At 43.5% G+C, this 17,482-nt stretch overlaps 1 protein-coding gene across 1 annotated transcript in view; it reads left to right on the forward strand.

Annotated features, from left to right (window-relative positions):
- Nsf (N-ethylmaleimide sensitive factor, vesicle fusing ATPase) overlaps window positions 1-17,482 on the forward strand; it is a 144,809-nt gene that overhangs the window by 88,371 nt on the left and 38,956 nt on the right. Inside the window, exons 10-14 of the mRNA XM_052755675.1 lie at window positions 3,523-3,688; window positions 4,700-4,774; window positions 5,225-5,412; window positions 13,025-13,120; window positions 13,987-14,143. Of these exons, the coding sequence (XP_052611635.1) occupies window positions 3,523-3,688; window positions 4,700-4,774; window positions 5,225-5,412; window positions 13,025-13,120; window positions 13,987-14,143 (682 nt within the window). The remainder of the gene's footprint in view (window positions 1-3,522; window positions 3,689-4,699; window positions 4,775-5,224; window positions 5,413-13,024; window positions 13,121-13,986; window positions 14,144-17,482) is intronic.

Consider the following 17,482-nt stretch of genomic DNA (forward strand, 5'->3'; position numbering starts at 1 on the left):
TAACAGCTGAACCATCTCTCCAGCTCAAAAATATATAATTTAACCAAGCCCTGGTGGTACACACCTTTAATCCCAGCACTTGGGAGGCAGATCTCTTTAAGTTCAATGCCAGCCTGGTCTACAGAGCAAGTTCCAGGACAGGCTCCAAAGCTACACAAAGAAACCCCGTCTTGAAAAACAAACAAAAAATACAATTTCAGTAATTATTAAAATGTGATTTAGAAGTAGAAAACTCAGTTCCTAGTACCATTAAAACCAATGAAACACACAGAGAAAGGTACTAGCACATTAGTAATTATTTTTTAAAGTTTCTGATATTTCTTATTTGTGAGAACATAACAAAATAGGCACGGTCATGCATTGTGGAATTCTAAACTCATTTAAAAAATTTTTCTGAGGGGACAGGTGATGTAACCCTAAATTTATCCCCAGGACTACAAAACAGCAACAACGAATTATTTTAGAAAAGCATTTGACACTCTATTTTAAGGTCTTCAAAATATCCAGTGTACCCTTTAACCTAACAGTTGTATTTAGGAAATAATTATGTATTTTGTCAAGGATTTATGTATGAAATTGTTAATTGCAGCAACATATATAATTAGAAATATATAATTAGAAATAATTAAATATCTAGCAGAAAGGAATTAATGTAGAGTATGGGGGTTGAACTGTGAAACCAGTCATGATGAAATATTAGAGAGCTACTAATAATCATATTGTAGTTCTGGATTTAAGGTAATAACTAGACTGGAAAAGCAAGCAGGCTGAGAGTATTACACAGTAATAATATTTTGGCTGGTTGACTTTGGTGGTTATGATCTCTTTATGTTTTCATATATTTTCCCACATTGTATATTTTGCAATTAGGTATTTTACAGTTAGAGAGAGTGAGAGAATTTTGGCGTACTCAGCCCTAAATGGAATATCTTTATCAGTGTAAATGGACATTTTCATGTCCCAATTGCCTGGTCCCAAAAAAACGACTCAGAGGCTGAATATGAATTATAAATGCTTGGCTAATAGCTCAGGCTTATTACTAACTAGCTCTTACATTTTAAGTTAACCCATATTTCTATGTATACTTTGCCACATAGCAGTACCTTTATTAGCATGGCATGTTCATCTGCTGATCTCTGTGCATCTGGATGGTGACTCCTGACTCTGCCCTTCTCCTTCCCATCATCCTTAGTTTGGTCACCCCACCTATCCTTCTTGCCTGGCTACTGGCCAATCAGCATTTTATTAAACCAATTCAAGTGACAAATCTTTACAGTGTGCAAGAGAATTATTCCACAGTAATCAAACCCCTCTCCTCCAGGCTCAGGGATCAATAGGCAAGAGAGGCAGAAAGATTGTAAGAACCAGAGGTGGTGGATAATTCCAAGGGAACAGTCTTCCAGACACAACAGGACTGATGCACATATAAAATCAGAGACCATGACAGTGTGCACAAGACCTACTCAAGTTCAAACTGGACAAAACCACACTGGGAGAAAAGGAAGTGGACACAGAGTTCCATCCCTACTCGGGAAGCTATTTGCAGTTGATACCTGCTAGAAGAGAACAAATCAGTTTTCTCCAACTGATCGTCACTGAATATATCAACCACACTCCAGGGCAGGATCCATACCCAGGAGAATTAGTCAACACAAAATGGACTCCATGGTGTGTGTGTGTGTGTGTGTGTGTGTGTGTGTGTGTGTGTGTGTGTGTGTATGTGGTTGTGGTTGTGTCTCTGTGTTGCATGCATGCTTTTTGTCTTGGTATTTTTTTTTCCTTATTGTTTTTTTGTTGGTGGCATTTTGTTTTGACTTGTTTTTTGTATTGTTTTTGTTTTGAGAGAGAGAAAGAATGTGAAGTTGGGTGGGTAGGGAGGTGGAAAGGATCTGGATGGAGTTGGGGGAGGGGAAAGAACACAATCAAAATATTTTTCATGAAAATAATTTTAATAAATAAAAGCAACATATTTTACTTTAAAACAAGTAGAAACAAAAATAAGTATTTGAAATTGTTTTCAGAGAACAGTAAATGTTTAAGAGAATACAAGGTGTGATGAGTTCCCATTTTTTAAATAAAGTGTAGAAATCTGTAGAGGCCACCTAGATGATTTAGTGGGTAAAGGACCCCTGAGCTCACATGGTGAAAGGAAAGAACCAACTCCCACAAGATGTACTCTGACCTCTTCTGATCCATGACTCACACACATAAATGTACACACATGCATACACACACCACCACCACCACCATAAATAACTGTAAATATAAAAAATAAAAATTTGTTATAACATTAATAGCATTTATCTTTAGGTGATGAGTAGTTTTAACTTTATTTTTAATTGTTTTATAACTTTTGCTAAGTTAACATATTTCCTAAGGTAAAAATACATCTCTTATTTTAATTGATTATAATTATTTTGTATGTGTTTGTGTGCAAGGACTGACCTTTTAGAGGTCCTCCTGTTTGGGAGCTATCTGTCCACCATGGAGATTTCAGGGATCTGATCGGGGCATCAAGCTTGAACCATGGCTCATCCCTGACCCTTTCTTTTAAAATCGTATGTGTGTGTCTGTATGTGTGTATGTATGTTTGTGTGTGTAAGTATGGGTGTGACTGTGGATATGTATGTACCATGGCATGTATGTGGAGGTGAAAGGAAAACTTGTGGGAATCAGTTCTTAGACCGTATGGGTCCCAGGGATTGAATTCAGGTCATCAAGCCTTTACCTGCTGAGCCGTTTCAGCGGCCCCGTCAGCCTCTTTGAAAGGTTGCATTTTTACAGGCTGGGTGTGTGGAGACAAAAGTGGGTGAGTCGATGCTCCAGGCCAGCCAGGGCTACATAGAGAGACCCGTCTCAAACAAAACACACGTCTCATGCCCTCCAAACAGGGATTGTATTTTTACCAGAGATTAATATAACCATATCTAATCCTTAGGTTCACTGTGCTCATCACTTAATTTATGTCATTTATATATTTTTATGTTTAGATTATGTGTAGTCTCCTCTGTTTTGTTATTTTTTGTTGTTCTTTTTAGTGTTAAACATAGAAAGTAAAAGAATCATGATTGACATCAATTAATTTTATATTTCAAAATAGTAGAGAGGATTTTGATGCCTCCCAAATGAAGAAGTGTTGCATGCTTGAAGTGATGGATATGTTACCTTGACCTGATCATTGTATGCACACATTGAAATGTCATCACATCCCATAATAACCATATCAGTTAAAGTTGGAAGACGTTTTCTAGTGTGTTCCTCCTCTGGTCCTCACAGGAAGCTTAATTACTAAGTATAAATTGCTAGAAAGCCCATGCTAATTTAAGCTAGTGAATTATTAGCTGTTTTGCAATTCAAACACCTTTGAGAGGGCAACAACCATGATTTAACTTACACTCATCTATATTTATTAGTCAAAATGCACAAAATCAACCTGTAGAATGCTTTGTTTTGCCTTTCTTGATTAGTTTGTTTAATAATGCATTCAGATTGTGACCTCTAACAGAATTCCTTCCTTCATAGCTTGGCGCTAACAGTGGCTTGCACATCATCATCTTTGATGAAATCGATGCCATCTGCAAGCAGAGAGGAAGCATGGCTGGTAGCACAGGAGTTCACGACACCGTTGTCAACCAGCTGCTGTCCAAGATCGATGGCGTTGAGCAGCTGAACAACATCCTGGTTATTGGTACGTCTGAAGTAAAGGGCGACCCTACACACTAACCTCTGGCTCACCCATCTGGGCTTCGGTGCCTGCTCTGCTCTCCCAGAGCGTTTTAACTGTTGTGCGTTCGGAGCTGCTGCTTGGGCTGCTTTTTAAGAGGGAAAGACATGCCGGGCGGTGGTGGCGCACGCCTTTAATCCCAGCACTCGGGAGGCAGAGCCAGGCAGATCTCTGTGAGTTCGAGGCCAGCCTGGGCTACCAAGTGAGTTCCAGGAAAGGCGCAAAGCTACACAGAGAAACCCTGTCTCGAAAAACCAAAAAAAAAAAAAAAAAAAAAAAAAAAAAAAAAAAAGAGGGAAAGACATTACTGCTTTATGGACATTGAAACCCCTGCCTACAGGAGGGGAGACCTGCGAGCTGGAGAAGCCGTCACTCTCTCTCCTTTCAGCCACTTACTTGCTCTCGCTGAACCTTAAAAAAACAGTTCTCTTTTTAAGTAGGCATTTCATTACAAAGTCTTGCAGTGTTTTCTACTAGATAAAAAAATAAGCCGGGCGTTGGTGGCGCACGCCTTTAATCCCAGCACTCGGGAGGCAGAGCCAGGCGGATCTCTGTGAGTTCGAGGCCAGCCTGGGCTACCAAGTGAGTTCCAGGAAAGGCGCAAAGCTACACAGAGAAACCCTGTCTCGCAAAACCAAAAAAAAAAATAAATAAATAAAAATAAATGCTCTTTTTAGTTTAGTGTTATTTGCTTTGTGTTTGGCTTTTATAAAATGTCCTTAGGGAAGTTACTATTTGGTGGGGGGTTCAGCACAGGGTTTCTCTGTGTAGCCCTGACTGTCCCAAAATTCACTCTGTAGACCAGGCTGGCCTCGAACTCAGAGATCCACCTGCTTCTGCCTCCCAAGTGCTGGGATTAAAGGCGTGCACCACCACTGCCCAGCTGGGAGGTTACTGATTTTACATAGACTGAACTATATTTTATCTTCCTTTACTTCTGATCATTTGCTCACTGTTCTTAATATCTGCATTCAGGAATGACCAATAGACCAGATTTAATAGATGAGGCTCTCCTTCGACCTGGAAGACTGGAAGTGAAAATGGAGATAGGTAAGTAAAGTAGGTCACTGGTGTGTCTGTGTGCATGTGTGTATCCATGTGTGTGGGGTGTGTGTTTATGTTTGCATGTGGTGGGTGTGTGCATGTGTTTGTGTGCAGTGTGTGTATGTGTGTACATGTGCATGGTGTGCATGTGTGTTGTGTGTGTGAGCATGTGTGCATGTCTGTGTGTGGTATGTGTGAATGTATGTGGTACATGTGTGTGTGTGTGTGTGTGTGTGAACATGTATGCATGTGTGGTATGTGTGTGTGTGTGCAAGCATACGTGTATGTAGTCTGCCAGCGTACCTGTGTTTTCACATGTGGTTTCAGAGTTCATAATGAGAGCAATGTCATATTAAATGCTCACTGTCTCATTGCCTAGAAGAAAAGCATTGGGATTGTAAGTGTATCTTCTGATGGACTCTGAAGACCAGGAAAATGTCTGGTTTTTTTCCTCAGGCTTGCCCGACGAGAAGGGTCGACTACAGATCCTTCATATCCACACAGCGAGGATGAGAGGGCATCAGTTACTGTCTGCAGACGTGGACATTAAGGAACTGGCTGTGGAGACTAAGAACTTCAGTGGTGCTGAGCTGGAAGGTCTGGTGCGAGCAGCGCAGTCCACCGCCATGAACAGACACATAAAGGTCAGGAAAACCGATGACCAGGTGGAGCATGCGGCCTGGGAGTGCCAGGCTGCCATTCTGTCTCTCTTTACCACACGGGTCAAGTAGAGTAATGCTGACTTTTGGTGTCAAGAGAGGTGGAGTAGGGATTAGTTTTCTACTGAAGGTGTCTGCCCAGTGGTGACCACCAGCTTATTTAGTCACTACCAACCGGCAGACAGAGGATTCTGAAGATCGTTGTTTTCCACCTTTGTGCTCTCTTAAGGTACACTCTGTTGAAGAAGCTGAGTTCCTCATCCAGGAGCTGCTGCATGTGCAAACACTGGATACTTGCTAGTTTTCAAGTTTGGGGCTGGAGACACAAGATGTGAATCTTGAACTTTTCCCTTAAGGGGTTCAGTCAGGAAAATGGACTAGTACGATGTGTTAGTTTCTGATCGGTGTGTGTGCTATTGAGGGTTGAACTCAGGGCCTTTAATGCATGGTTTGCGAGCACTCTACCACTGAGCTACAGCCCCTTTATCCTTTTTATTTTGGTCTTGCTAATTTGCTCAGACAGGACTTAAGCTTGTGACATATCACAGACACGCTTTGAGCTTATGATGCTCCTGCCTCAGGTTCCCATATAGCTGGGATTGTAGGCGTGCTCCACTGTGCTTGGCTTAGTACAGCCACATTATAGATACAGTGGTAAAAATATGTATCGAGTCCTTGTATTTTGATAAGTGAAGTCTGAGAAATAAGTGCCCTTGGCTCTTCCTCATGCCGCAGTTACTCCGGTAATTCTGTAGCTCCCAGTCTCCCGTCTCATCTCCTGACAGTGCCCGTCTCCTAACCCTCTGATTGACGTGTAGGAATACCACTTGGGTGTTTTCTCTGCTCTCAGATATAAGATTCTCCAGCTACTTTCCCTCTTGCTCCTGTTTCTTTTGATCCCAGCCCCCCAGGCTAAGATTGCAGAGTCACCTCTGTGTCCTAGTCAGGGCGTCTGTCATGAAGGGGTCTGTCTTGGGGCAGTGTTCCACCGTGGTTGCCCCCACACACTCCCTCCTCACTAACTACCGTGGCTCAGATCATTTCATCTTCATGGCAGCCATGTCTGCAAAGCACGCTCTTAGCTCCTCGCCTAGTTTCAGATCCGACTAACTGGCTCCTCCGGGTCTTCCCCAGTTCATCTCTACGTATTCCAGCCAAACTGAAGTACTCACTGGTTACCACACTCTTTTGTCTTCAGCCTCTCCGCTCCTGCTGTTGTGTTTTGTTGTTATTCTTCTGTGAACCTCAACACGCTTTGTTTACCTGGTGTGTATGCTGTGCTTTGCTTAAACCTTTTCTCCCTTTCCCTTTCAAGAATGCTCGACCGCCTTCCTTCCTGAAGTAGTTAGTCACATGGCATGTGTGATTCCTCCAGCTGACTTTGACTCCAAATAGTTTATCAGGCAGGTGCGGGGCTCAGTGGGTAAAGGCATGTAGTGTGCAAGCATTATGACCTGAATTGACCACCAGACCCATGTAAAGGTAGGAGAGAACCAAGTCCACAAGTTCACGTGGACTGTCACAATGCTGCCCCTCCCCCATCACACACACACACACACACACACACACACACACACACACACACACACACTCTAATAAATAATAAATTCTTTTAAAAATGTAAATAAAAAATAGGTTTATTACTGGACCTGGTGGGTACAGGCTTGTAGCCCAGTAGTTGGAAGCTAAGGCAAGAGGTTTGCTTTAAGTTTAAGGCCTGCTTGAGGTACAGACCAGGTACCAGACCAGCCAGGATTACATAACAAGACTCTGCTTCAATACCCGTCTCAAATACAAGTTTATTTAGTACCAGATATTTGTCATATACTGTACAAGCAGTTAAAGCTATAACTGCAAAGAACTTAATTGCCTACTGTTGATCAGCACACACCGTATACAAGAATAGAAAACAAGCCGGGCGGTGGTGGCGCACGCCTTTAATCCCAGCACTTGGGAGGCAGAGGCAGGCGGATCTCTGTGAGTTTGAGGCCAGCCTGGTCTACAGAGTGAGTTCCAGGAAAGGCTCCAAAGCTACATAGAGAAACCCTGTCTTGAAAACAAACACACAAACACAAAAATAATGCATGATAAAGGAAATGAGGAGACGTCAGATGGGATCAACTGTGGGGTGAGAGAAGCCTTCACAGAGGAATTTTCCAGAAGTATGTGAGTAGCTCTTGGTGTGTAAACAGGGATGTTTGCAGAGGCACAGGGACACAAACAGCATGGTAGGCTAGAGTAACTTCACATTGCCTCAGCATGGAAGAGGAGGATGCGAAGAGGCAGGGTTAGGGCAAGTCAGGAGACAGCAGAGGATGAGCACAGGGAGCCTTCTAGTCTCTGCAGAGAAGTGCAGACTTTCCTGTGAGTCATGTCAAACCCCTGAAGAGCTTTAAGAATAGTGGTGACATAGTATTACAACATAAGGTCTCTCTGGCGGCTGTGTCAAGTGGGAGTGCAGTTGGTGACACTGGACAAGAGAGGGGGACTTTTGTAACAGATCAGGCAGGAAGTAACGGCCTCAAGAGTGAGGTTGAGCATGTGGTCTTTATTTAGGGCCATCGTATCTTTGGTTCTAGACCACACTTGACCAGACCCAGCCAACCAGTTCTTCTGCATAAAGCTTTAAAAGAAGACAGTCATACCCGTGACTGTGTTTATTTGTGGCTGTGTTTGTCCTATAATGGCAGAGCTTATTTTGCAGCAGAGTCTTTGTGGCCTGAAAAGGCTTTTACAGAACAGGGTTGCTTGTCCGTATTCTAACCTATAAGTCCACTTCTTCATCCTGTTCTTTTCCTTCTCCCTCCTTGCTACAAACAGTGTAAATTAAGAGGCCAGTGAGATGGCTCAGTTGGTAAAGGTGCTTGCTGCCAAGCCTGACCTGAGTTTTACCCCCAGAATCTACCTGGTAGAAAGAGAGGAGTAGCCAGGCGGTGGTGGCGCACGCCTTTAATCCCAGCACTTGGGAGGCAGAGCCAGGCGGATCTCTGTGAGTTCGAGGCCAGCCTGGGCTACCAAGTGAGTCCCAGGAAAGGCGCAAAGCTACACAGAGAAACCCTGTCTCGAAAAACCAAAAAAAAAAAAAAAAAAAAAAAAAAAGAAAGAGAGGAGTAATTCCTGTAAATTGTCCTCTGACCTCCACAAGCACATAGTGTCATGCATGCCCCCACCCATACATGCACATCATACACACACACACTAATAATTTTTTTTTTTCTAATTAGAGACAGGGTTTTCAGAACATTGGGGTCAAAGCAAAGACTGAGCTGGGTCAACAAGACAGGCTTCCTGGTGGGCAGTGGTTTTAGGTTTTCTGAAACAAGCAAGACATCCAGTCGTGAACTACCTGGTGTTTGTGTCATTATACTTGAGCCTGTGTTCGTGGTCAGCTGAACCTCACGTGACATTCGGTTGTTTTTATGTTGAGAGGAATTTCGGCTTCAGGTAGAGAAGACTCATAACCCAAATTTCTTCCCTGATCTGTTGAAAGGAATAATGCAGGAGTTACAGCTGGAGCAACTCTGGGAGCTGTGTTTGTGAACTTCAATAAAATTACTTCTTCTTTTCCGTAGACCTGTTGGCTGATTAAAGTCATTCTTCCTTAATTTCGGAGGAATGATAAGAGCCTGGAAAGGTCAGGTTTAGAAGGTTACAAAGCGTAAGGGTGACCACTTGATATTTGCTGGTGTTGAAATACGAGCTTATGAGTTCGTGTCTAAGCTGGTAGGTGTTGCTGCTTCTGTATTGATTAGCTGATACAAATAAAATGCCGAAAATAGCTTATTAACTCAACCAAATGGGGGAAAAAGGTCTTTTGAATGTGTAGAAGTTCAGAATTGAGTTTTAAAATAAAATTGTGTTGATATTGATAAAATAGTAGGTGTTAACTGGGAAAAACCCAACATTAATGACCAAGCAGAATAATTCAGCACTAGAATATTATTTACAGTTAGGTGACTTTAAAAATTCCCAGAGTGCCTAGAAACACTTTATTCTCCTCCCCCACTCCTAGCCATCTTAGTTCATTATAATTGTCTGTTGATGTTGACTCAGACTTCTGTGTAGCCCTGACTGTCTTCACTGTGTAGTCCAGGCTGGCCCAGAACTCCCTCCTCCTGCCCCAGCCTCCCAAGTGCTGGGATTGCACATACAAGCTACAATATCCAGCTTAAATTTCAAAAAAAAATTATAATTGACATATAACAATTAGCCATATATGTAGGCTTATTTTAATGCATATATGCAATATATAATGAATAGTTTGGAATAACTGGCATACTCACACACTTCTTGGTTTGGGGAACATTCAGAATCTCTTACTAGCAGTTTTGAAATAAACACTAGTGTGCCAGTGTGGGAACCACCCTCTCCATCCCCTTACACTCAAGGCCTCTGCTAATCACTTGTATCTGTGTTTTTAGGCAAGGTCTCAGTAGATCAGGCTGGCCTCAAACTCTAGAGCCTCCTGCCTCTGTCTCTTTAGGTGCTAGGTCCCTGTGAGTACTGTCTTTAGGAAAAACTGAAGTATCACTCCATGGGCCCTGTTAGTGCTCAAGAGAGGGTTCTTAGAAAAGCAAGCCCTCTGGCCTCTTGCTTGGAGATGGGAATTCTTTCTCCTACACATGCCCTTACTCCAGGGCCCTTGCCAGAGCCTAAGCCATGTTGTTTAGACTTTCAGCATCCTAAACCGAGATCAATAAACCTCTTTTTAGAGGTTTTAAGGTATTAAGAATTCAAGGATGCCAGATATACAGGGAAAATGAGAATCGCTCAAACATCCCTTCCCTTCCCCTTTCTAGAGCTAGCCAGCATTTGAGATATACCTTTGCTACTTGCTTTCTCCACATTTGTATTCATAGACACACATACTTTCTAGAAAGGGGCATAAGTATAATTGTACTGAGATTTTTATTTTTCATTCTCCAGTATATTTTGGAAAGCATTGCATGTTAGCACTTGTAAGGTCCCTCCATTATTTTGGACTGATGTCCAGTAGTCTAGTAAACTACCACATACAAGCTAGCTAGACTGGGCATGATAGTGAATTTCTGTAGAAGACAGCGATAGGAAGTCCATTTGGGCCCAGGAGTTTGAGGCCAGCCTGTACAAGCCATGAGGCCAGAGAACATGCACATACTATTTCATGCTTTATTTTTTATTTTTTGGGGCACTTGATAAATATATTGAATGAATGAGCTAATAATTTATTTAACATTAAATTATTTCTGGCTGTGGCTATTTAAAAATGCTGTTGAACAGTGCTCATCTGTGTCTCCTGGTACAGTAAGAGAACTGTTTTCTAGAGTGGCTGTCTAGTTGTGTGTGTGACTACTGGTTTCATTGTCTCCTGATACTGCCAGCCAGAACCATCATTCCGGTTCTAGTCCACGTTTACGGGCTTGTTTTTGTTTCTCAGAAAGGCTCTGGGACTTCACCTTCTTCTTTGATGTTCAGTGGGTTTGCCCCAGTGTGTCTAGACAGGCTGGATTTCTTTCTATTGATCCCGATCAGCACTCATTGAACTGCAAAGACACACCTTTCTCCAGCTGGGGAAAATTCCCTCCCTTTTGTCGTCTCTTCTGTGTTAATCAGTTTCTCTGTCCTCTGCTCCGAAGACTGTTCCGGTGAATGGCAGATTTGTCATGATTTTTCATCTTTCCTGCTGCTGAAACTTGCTGGGATTTGGAGCAGAAAAGGAAACAAATGCATGTGTTCTGTTTGCCATCCTGATCCAGTTTCCTGACATAGTTCTTTTTATCCCTCAAGGCTGAGTTTTCCGTTTTAAATGTCTATTTTTTTTCTTTTACTTTTTTCTTTTTCTTTTTTATGTCTCAGCAGTCTGTTCCTAAAGGAACATGAGTCATATTTTATAATATCCATGGAAGGTTGATGTGTGCCTAACATAGTCTTGTTTTATAGTCACTGTTTTTAAGATGCCTTTTTTAAAAAGCCGTGATATCAATTTAAAAATGAAGTTCTCTTGCTTTGTGCTATTGGGAGTGCGCCCAGTCACATTAAAAAGAAAAAAAAATGTGTTGCTATCTTAATCACTCATCAGGTCCAGGCAGCTCCAAGTGCTGATAGAGGCCTTGATGCTTCTCCAGATGTGCGAGTGTGAGCTCCAGGTGCAGGGAGCAGAGTATTTGGGGCTGGCACGTAGGTTCTTGAGTACAAATCAGAGTTTTAAGTTCTTAGTCTCCTGGAGTAACTCATGGTTCTTAAACTCAGCTCAGTACCGGAGTCATCTATGGCACTTTCTAAAACGAGAGGTGCCTGGGCCCTCCACTGAGCTGTTCAGCGTCCTTCAAGGTGGAGCTGCTGGCATCTGCATGTCTGGAAAGACCCTAGGGGACATCCTGATACACAGCCAAGGCTGGACATCATTGTCCCTGAGTATTTCTTTGTTATGTTAAAGTAGATGTAGCCTTAACTGTTATAATTGTACATTTTAGTGATATTAAACACATTCATAATATGTAGTCATCACTACCACCCACATTCAGAACTCTTTTCATCTTGTAAGTCTGAAACTTTGTATCTATTAAAAAAGTAACCATCTCCTCCCATCCTAGGTAACTATAGCTCTGTTTTCTGTAGGACCTTGAGTACCCTATGTCATTCAAGTAGAGTCATACAGTGTGTGTCTTTTTGTGACTGGCTTGCCTCCATCAACACAATGTCTTCAAGTCATCTGTGTTGTGTGATGCTCAGATTTCCTTCTTTCTAAGACTGAATAATACTCTCCTGGGTGTCCATAACATGTCTGCTTGTCCGTTCATCTTTCGGTGAACATCTGGGCTGCTTCCTCACCTCAACTGCCCCCTTCCATGCCCTTGTGAACAAACATGGCTGTAAAATGCCTAAGACCCAATTTCTGCTCTCTGGGGTATATATCAAAGGAGACATGGTTAGATTATAGGCAATCCAGTTTCCTTCCTTCCTTCCTTCCTTCCTTCCTCCCCACCCCCCCCCCCCCCCCCCCCCCCGCCCTCTTTTTTCCCTGAGACAGGGTCTCTTTGTATATCTCTGGCTGTCCTGGAACTCTCTCTGTAGACCAGGCTGGCCTCAAACTCAGAGATCCTCCTGCTCTGCCTCCCAGTGCTGAGGTCAAAGGGATGAACCACCATGCCTGGCCTCAGTCCTGGTGTTATTTTTGTGAGGAGCTTTTGTGTTTTACATTCCTATCAACAACCCAGCAGTCTAGTTTCTCCACCTTCTTACCTTAACCTCCTGATTACTGGTGTGCACCACACTTCACTTTGTGTACTTCTCTAAGAATTAGTGGTGTTGGCCATCTTTTAATGTGCTGTTGACAGTCACAATATGTCTGGGAAGGCTCTAGAGGACACACTGATGTTTGGCCAAGGTTGACCATCATTGTCTCTGTTCCTTGGAGAAAATGTCTGTTCAAGTACCTAGTTTTTGTTATTGGGTTTTAGGAGCGGTATATATCCCAGCTATTAACCTCTTTAACATATGTGATTTGCAGGTATTTGAGAATTTCATATGTGAAAATATTCTTTTAACTCCTCTATTCAGAAACTGGGAATACTGCTAAGTTTTCTGAACTCTTTGGTTTTGTTTTATTTCTTCTCAGGCCAGTACGAAAGTGGAGGTAGACATGGAGAAAGCAGAGAGTCTGCAGGTGACAAGGGGAGACTTCCTGGCTTCTTTGGAGAACGACATCAAACCAGTGAGTATGCAGTGTTGAGTGTGGCCCCCCGAGTGGGTGTGGCCCCCCGAGTGGGTGTGGCCCCCCGAGTGGGTGTGGCCCCCGAGTGGGTGTGGCCCCCGAGTGGGTGTGGCCCCCGAGTGGGTGTGGCCCCCGAGTGGGTGTGGCCCCCCGAGTGATGACGGCTGCTATGGAAGAGGGAAGATGCCTTTCTACCCTGTGCTTCAGGACCTGTTTACACATGCGAAAATCTTACTATAGCAATCAGTGAACACTGATTGCTCGGTCTTTGACCAATACTTCCTGTAACAGAGATCTTACCTTCTCACAAAGCAGCCCTTTCAGTTTTGAGACTTTCTATTTCTTAGTTCTTCATATTGAACTTTATAGATTTTTACATAACCTCAAGCTACGGAAACCTAAATTCAATCCTTCCTTTCCATGTCAGCCTCTATGACATGGAAAATGAACCCTTGGGAGCTGGAAAGATGGCTCAATGGTTAAGTGTTACAGAGAACCTGAGTTCAGTTCCCAACACCCAACTCAGAGATCTGCCTGCCTCTGCCTCCACAGTGCAGAGGGATTTACATGGGCTACCTGAGCTCCCTACCACTGTGCTCAGTCTCAAGCCTCAGCTTGGTCCTTCTCCAAAGTCTTCGTGGAGTTAGACTTGATTTTATTGCCAGTTTTTATCCAATGCATTGGAGAATGAGACAGTTTTTGTTTCTTGGTCAGAAATCATTTAATCCAAAATGTCTGCCAAGAGGACATGGCAAGGAATGGGTTGTGTGACCCAAACAGCACAGTGACAGAGACAAAAAGAGATGAGAGTGTTTAGTTTCAGTACTAAAGACTGAAATACTCTATCCTTCCCTCTGCCTCCATAGGCATTTGGCACGAACCAAGAGGACTATGCAAGTTACATTATGAATGGAATCATCAAGTGGGGCGACCCCGTGACCCGTGTCCTGGATGACGGAGAGCTGCTGGTCCAGCAGACTAAAAACAGTGACCGGACCCCACTGGTTAGCGTCCTTCTGGAAGGTAAGGAGGATGATGCGATGGCCTTAAAGGTTTGAAAAATACAGAGAAGGCAGCATTTGTTTTAAAAAGCTATTCCATACCTTTCAGAAAGGTAAATGATTTTCAGTTCTAAGCTTCGTTCATGATAGGCAAATAGCCTATGTGCCCATGTTGGGCAGATTGAAATAGGGGAGTAGAATGTCACAGACACATGACTGCAGCGAGTTTTCTCACAAGAATGTACTTCTCTAGGACTTAACTGTCCTAGAGACTGCATAGCTCAGTGCAGGAACTTGTGATGTGGAGACAAGGACAGTCCCAAGCATCAGTCTTGGCATAGAGAAAGCTTGTAAAGAAAGAAACCCTGCAGGACAGTGTGGTGCACACCTTTAATCCCAGCTCTCAGGAGGCAGAGGCAGGCAGATATCTGTGAGTTCCAGGCCAGCCAGAGTGAGTTTCAGGACAGCCAGGGCTACACAGAGAAACCTTGTCTTGAACTGCCCCCCCCCCCCACCTCCCAAAAAAAGACAAGAAAGAAAGAAATCCCTAATTTTAGCATACACGTGCAAAGGTGCATGGGGGTACAAGTTGCTTTGCCCAGGAGTGGTCAGAGAGCTGGAGGTGATGCTTCATTTAGGCCTTGAGTGATGCTTCGTATTTTATCAAGTCAACAAAGGGAAGGACTTGCCATTTGCAACCAGTTAGCTTAACATTAGTTTGACAGCAGAAAAGTCCAGTGAGGCCAGATGACAGGGGAGCCTCGCTCCGTCTAAGGTCTGAGGGGAAGGCTTCTGAAAGAAGCATGGTGAGTCAAGAGCCAAAGGATTCGTGGAGGCTAGCCAGGCCAAAGAACTGAGAAGATAGTCTACCAAAAGAGACCTGCATGTGGACAGTCCCTTGGCAGGAAAGACCTAGAAGCAGAAAGATTAGCTAAACTAGGATTGACGACGTAGATGGAAGGGGCCGGTGAAATGACTTGCAGGGCTGCATGCTGTGCGAGTTTGGTGTCACCAGAGCCCACAGGAAGAAGATAACTGCTTTGCCGATTTGTCCTCCGACCTCCACAGGCATGCCATGGCATGCAGACATACACATTCACATCATCATCATCATCATCATCATCATCATCATCATCATCATAATAATAACAAAATTGAACTGGATAGCTTAAAGACCTGTCCTACCTAGGGCTGGTTGTAGCTCAGTGAGTGTGTGCTTGCTTGGTGTGTGGGGAGCCTTGAGTTCGATCTCCAGCAGCAGAGGGGAAAAAAGAAAAGATTTCGATCATGTCTTAGGAGCGCTGGGCAGCCACTTGGAAGCTTTTTAGCAGTGAAGTCACATAAGCAGATTTGTATTTTGAAAACATAACCGTGGCTGCTTTATGATGATGGGAAATGGATAGGAGCAGCAAAAGTTGCAGAAAGCTACTGGGTAGAAGCAGGTGACTTGGCCTAGTGAGGACTGCCTGTGGGTGGAAGCAGCGTGGTAACGGAAGCATCTGAGAAATATGAAGGAGGTAGACTAAATGCTGATGAGAGTTATCATTACATTTTCTTTTGGTCCTTTCTACTTGCCAGCTAGTCCATCAGTACTTCACAGGCACTGTCTCCTAGGCCTCACCTCAGGCCTGTGAGTGCAGATGCTGTTTGTTATTATTATTATTATTATTATTATTATTATTATTATTATTATTAGTTTTTCAAGACAGGGTTTCTCTGGGTAGCCCTGGCTATCCAGGAACTCTGTCTATAGACCAGGCTGGCCTTGATCTGCCTACCTCTGTCTCTTGAGTGCCAGGTTAAAAGTGTGTTCCACCACACCTAGACATAGGTACTGTTTTTATCCCCCTGTCAGACACAGGGAAACAGAAGCATAGACATCCTGGTTAGATTAAATATTGGCAGGGTGCTGGAGAGGTGGCTCAGTAGTTATGGCTGCTTACTGCTTTGCAGATAATCTGAGTTCAGTACCCAACCCAGTGACAGGCATCTCACAACAGGCTGTAACTCCACCTCCAGATCTGACATCCTCTTCTGGCCTCTTCAGACACACTGCACACACACACACACACACACACACACACACACACACACACACACACACACACAAATTTTTAAAAGAAAATAAGTCTTTTAAAAATAAAAACGTAAGCCAAGTGGTGGCGGCGGCGGTGCATGCCTTTAATCCCAGCGCTCAGTAGACAGAGGCTGGAGGATCTCTAGGCCAGCCTGGTCAACAGAGTGAGTTCCAGGACAGCCAGGGCTACACAGAGAAACCCTGTCTCGAAAAGCAAAAAAATAAAATAAAATAACATGAAAATAAAAAACAAAAAGATAAATAAATATGGGCAAAGTGTCAAACATGACCCCCAGCCTGGTCACAGCGGGGCTGTTCATCAGAGAACTCTGGCAGAGAAAAGAAAGCTCACGAACTCACTCTGGAGCAGCTGAATTCCAGGTTCCTGTAGGATGATGTGATTAGCAGTGTTGACTAGCTTATTTGATTTGCAGGTCTGAAGCTCATGGGAGCAGTATGACTGCCCGAGATCGGGATCTGCCCTTGTAGTCACAGGAGTGGAGACAGTCCTTAAAGAAAGGGGTGGATGAGATGCAGACAGGGTCTGGAACTTTTATCTGAGACTCGTTAACAGTTCGGGACTAAATAGAGCAGGAAAAAATGACAAGGGAGACTAAGAATAATGGAGGGGAGGAAGAAGGGAGAGGGTGTGCTGTCAGGAAGCCAAGAAAGGCGCTTCAGGACAGAGGAGCTGCACGCTCCTCACAGGCCAGAATACCTGTGTGGAGTTGGTGACCTTGATAGGAGTCTGGCCATGTGATGGCGGCCCAACATCTGGGTGAGGATGGCTGAGAGATGGAAGGTCAAGCCGCCGGGGAGATACGTAGGGAAGTTCCACTCTAGAGAGAAATGAAGGGGTCAGGTTGAGAAGTATGAAATCCAGAAAGAGAGTTTTGGCTTATTTATCGAGCTTTCAGATCTGCAAAACTTATTTAAATGCCGTTGGAAATGTGGTTATGACTAGAAGGAAGGACATGTCTTCCAATACACAGAAGAGGTGGTGGTGTGTGTCTAATTGCAGGTGACTATGGATTTGATTGCCTTTGTGAGAACAAATGAGTCTTCAGCATTCCAGCCTTATGACACTTTTGTTTCTAATAAAGCAGTTTTCCCCTGCATCAGTATCATCTAAGAAAGCTGTATTTTTGTTACCAAGAGAGAAAAATATTTGATACAACTAATAATTCACATACTGATATGCATTTGGATACATTTTCTTTCTTTCAGAAGCAAAATCCTTGTGTTCTTGCTTAGTCAGAAGGTTGGAAGATTAAGGGTATGTGA

The sequence above is a fragment of the Peromyscus californicus genome, unplaced genomic scaffold (genome assembly GCF_007827085.1).
Source record: "Peromyscus californicus insignis strain IS unplaced genomic scaffold, ASM782708v3 Scaffold_3__1_contigs__length_106647218, whole genome shotgun sequence".
Lineage (NCBI taxonomy): Eukaryota > Metazoa > Chordata > Mammalia > Rodentia > Cricetidae > Peromyscus > Peromyscus californicus.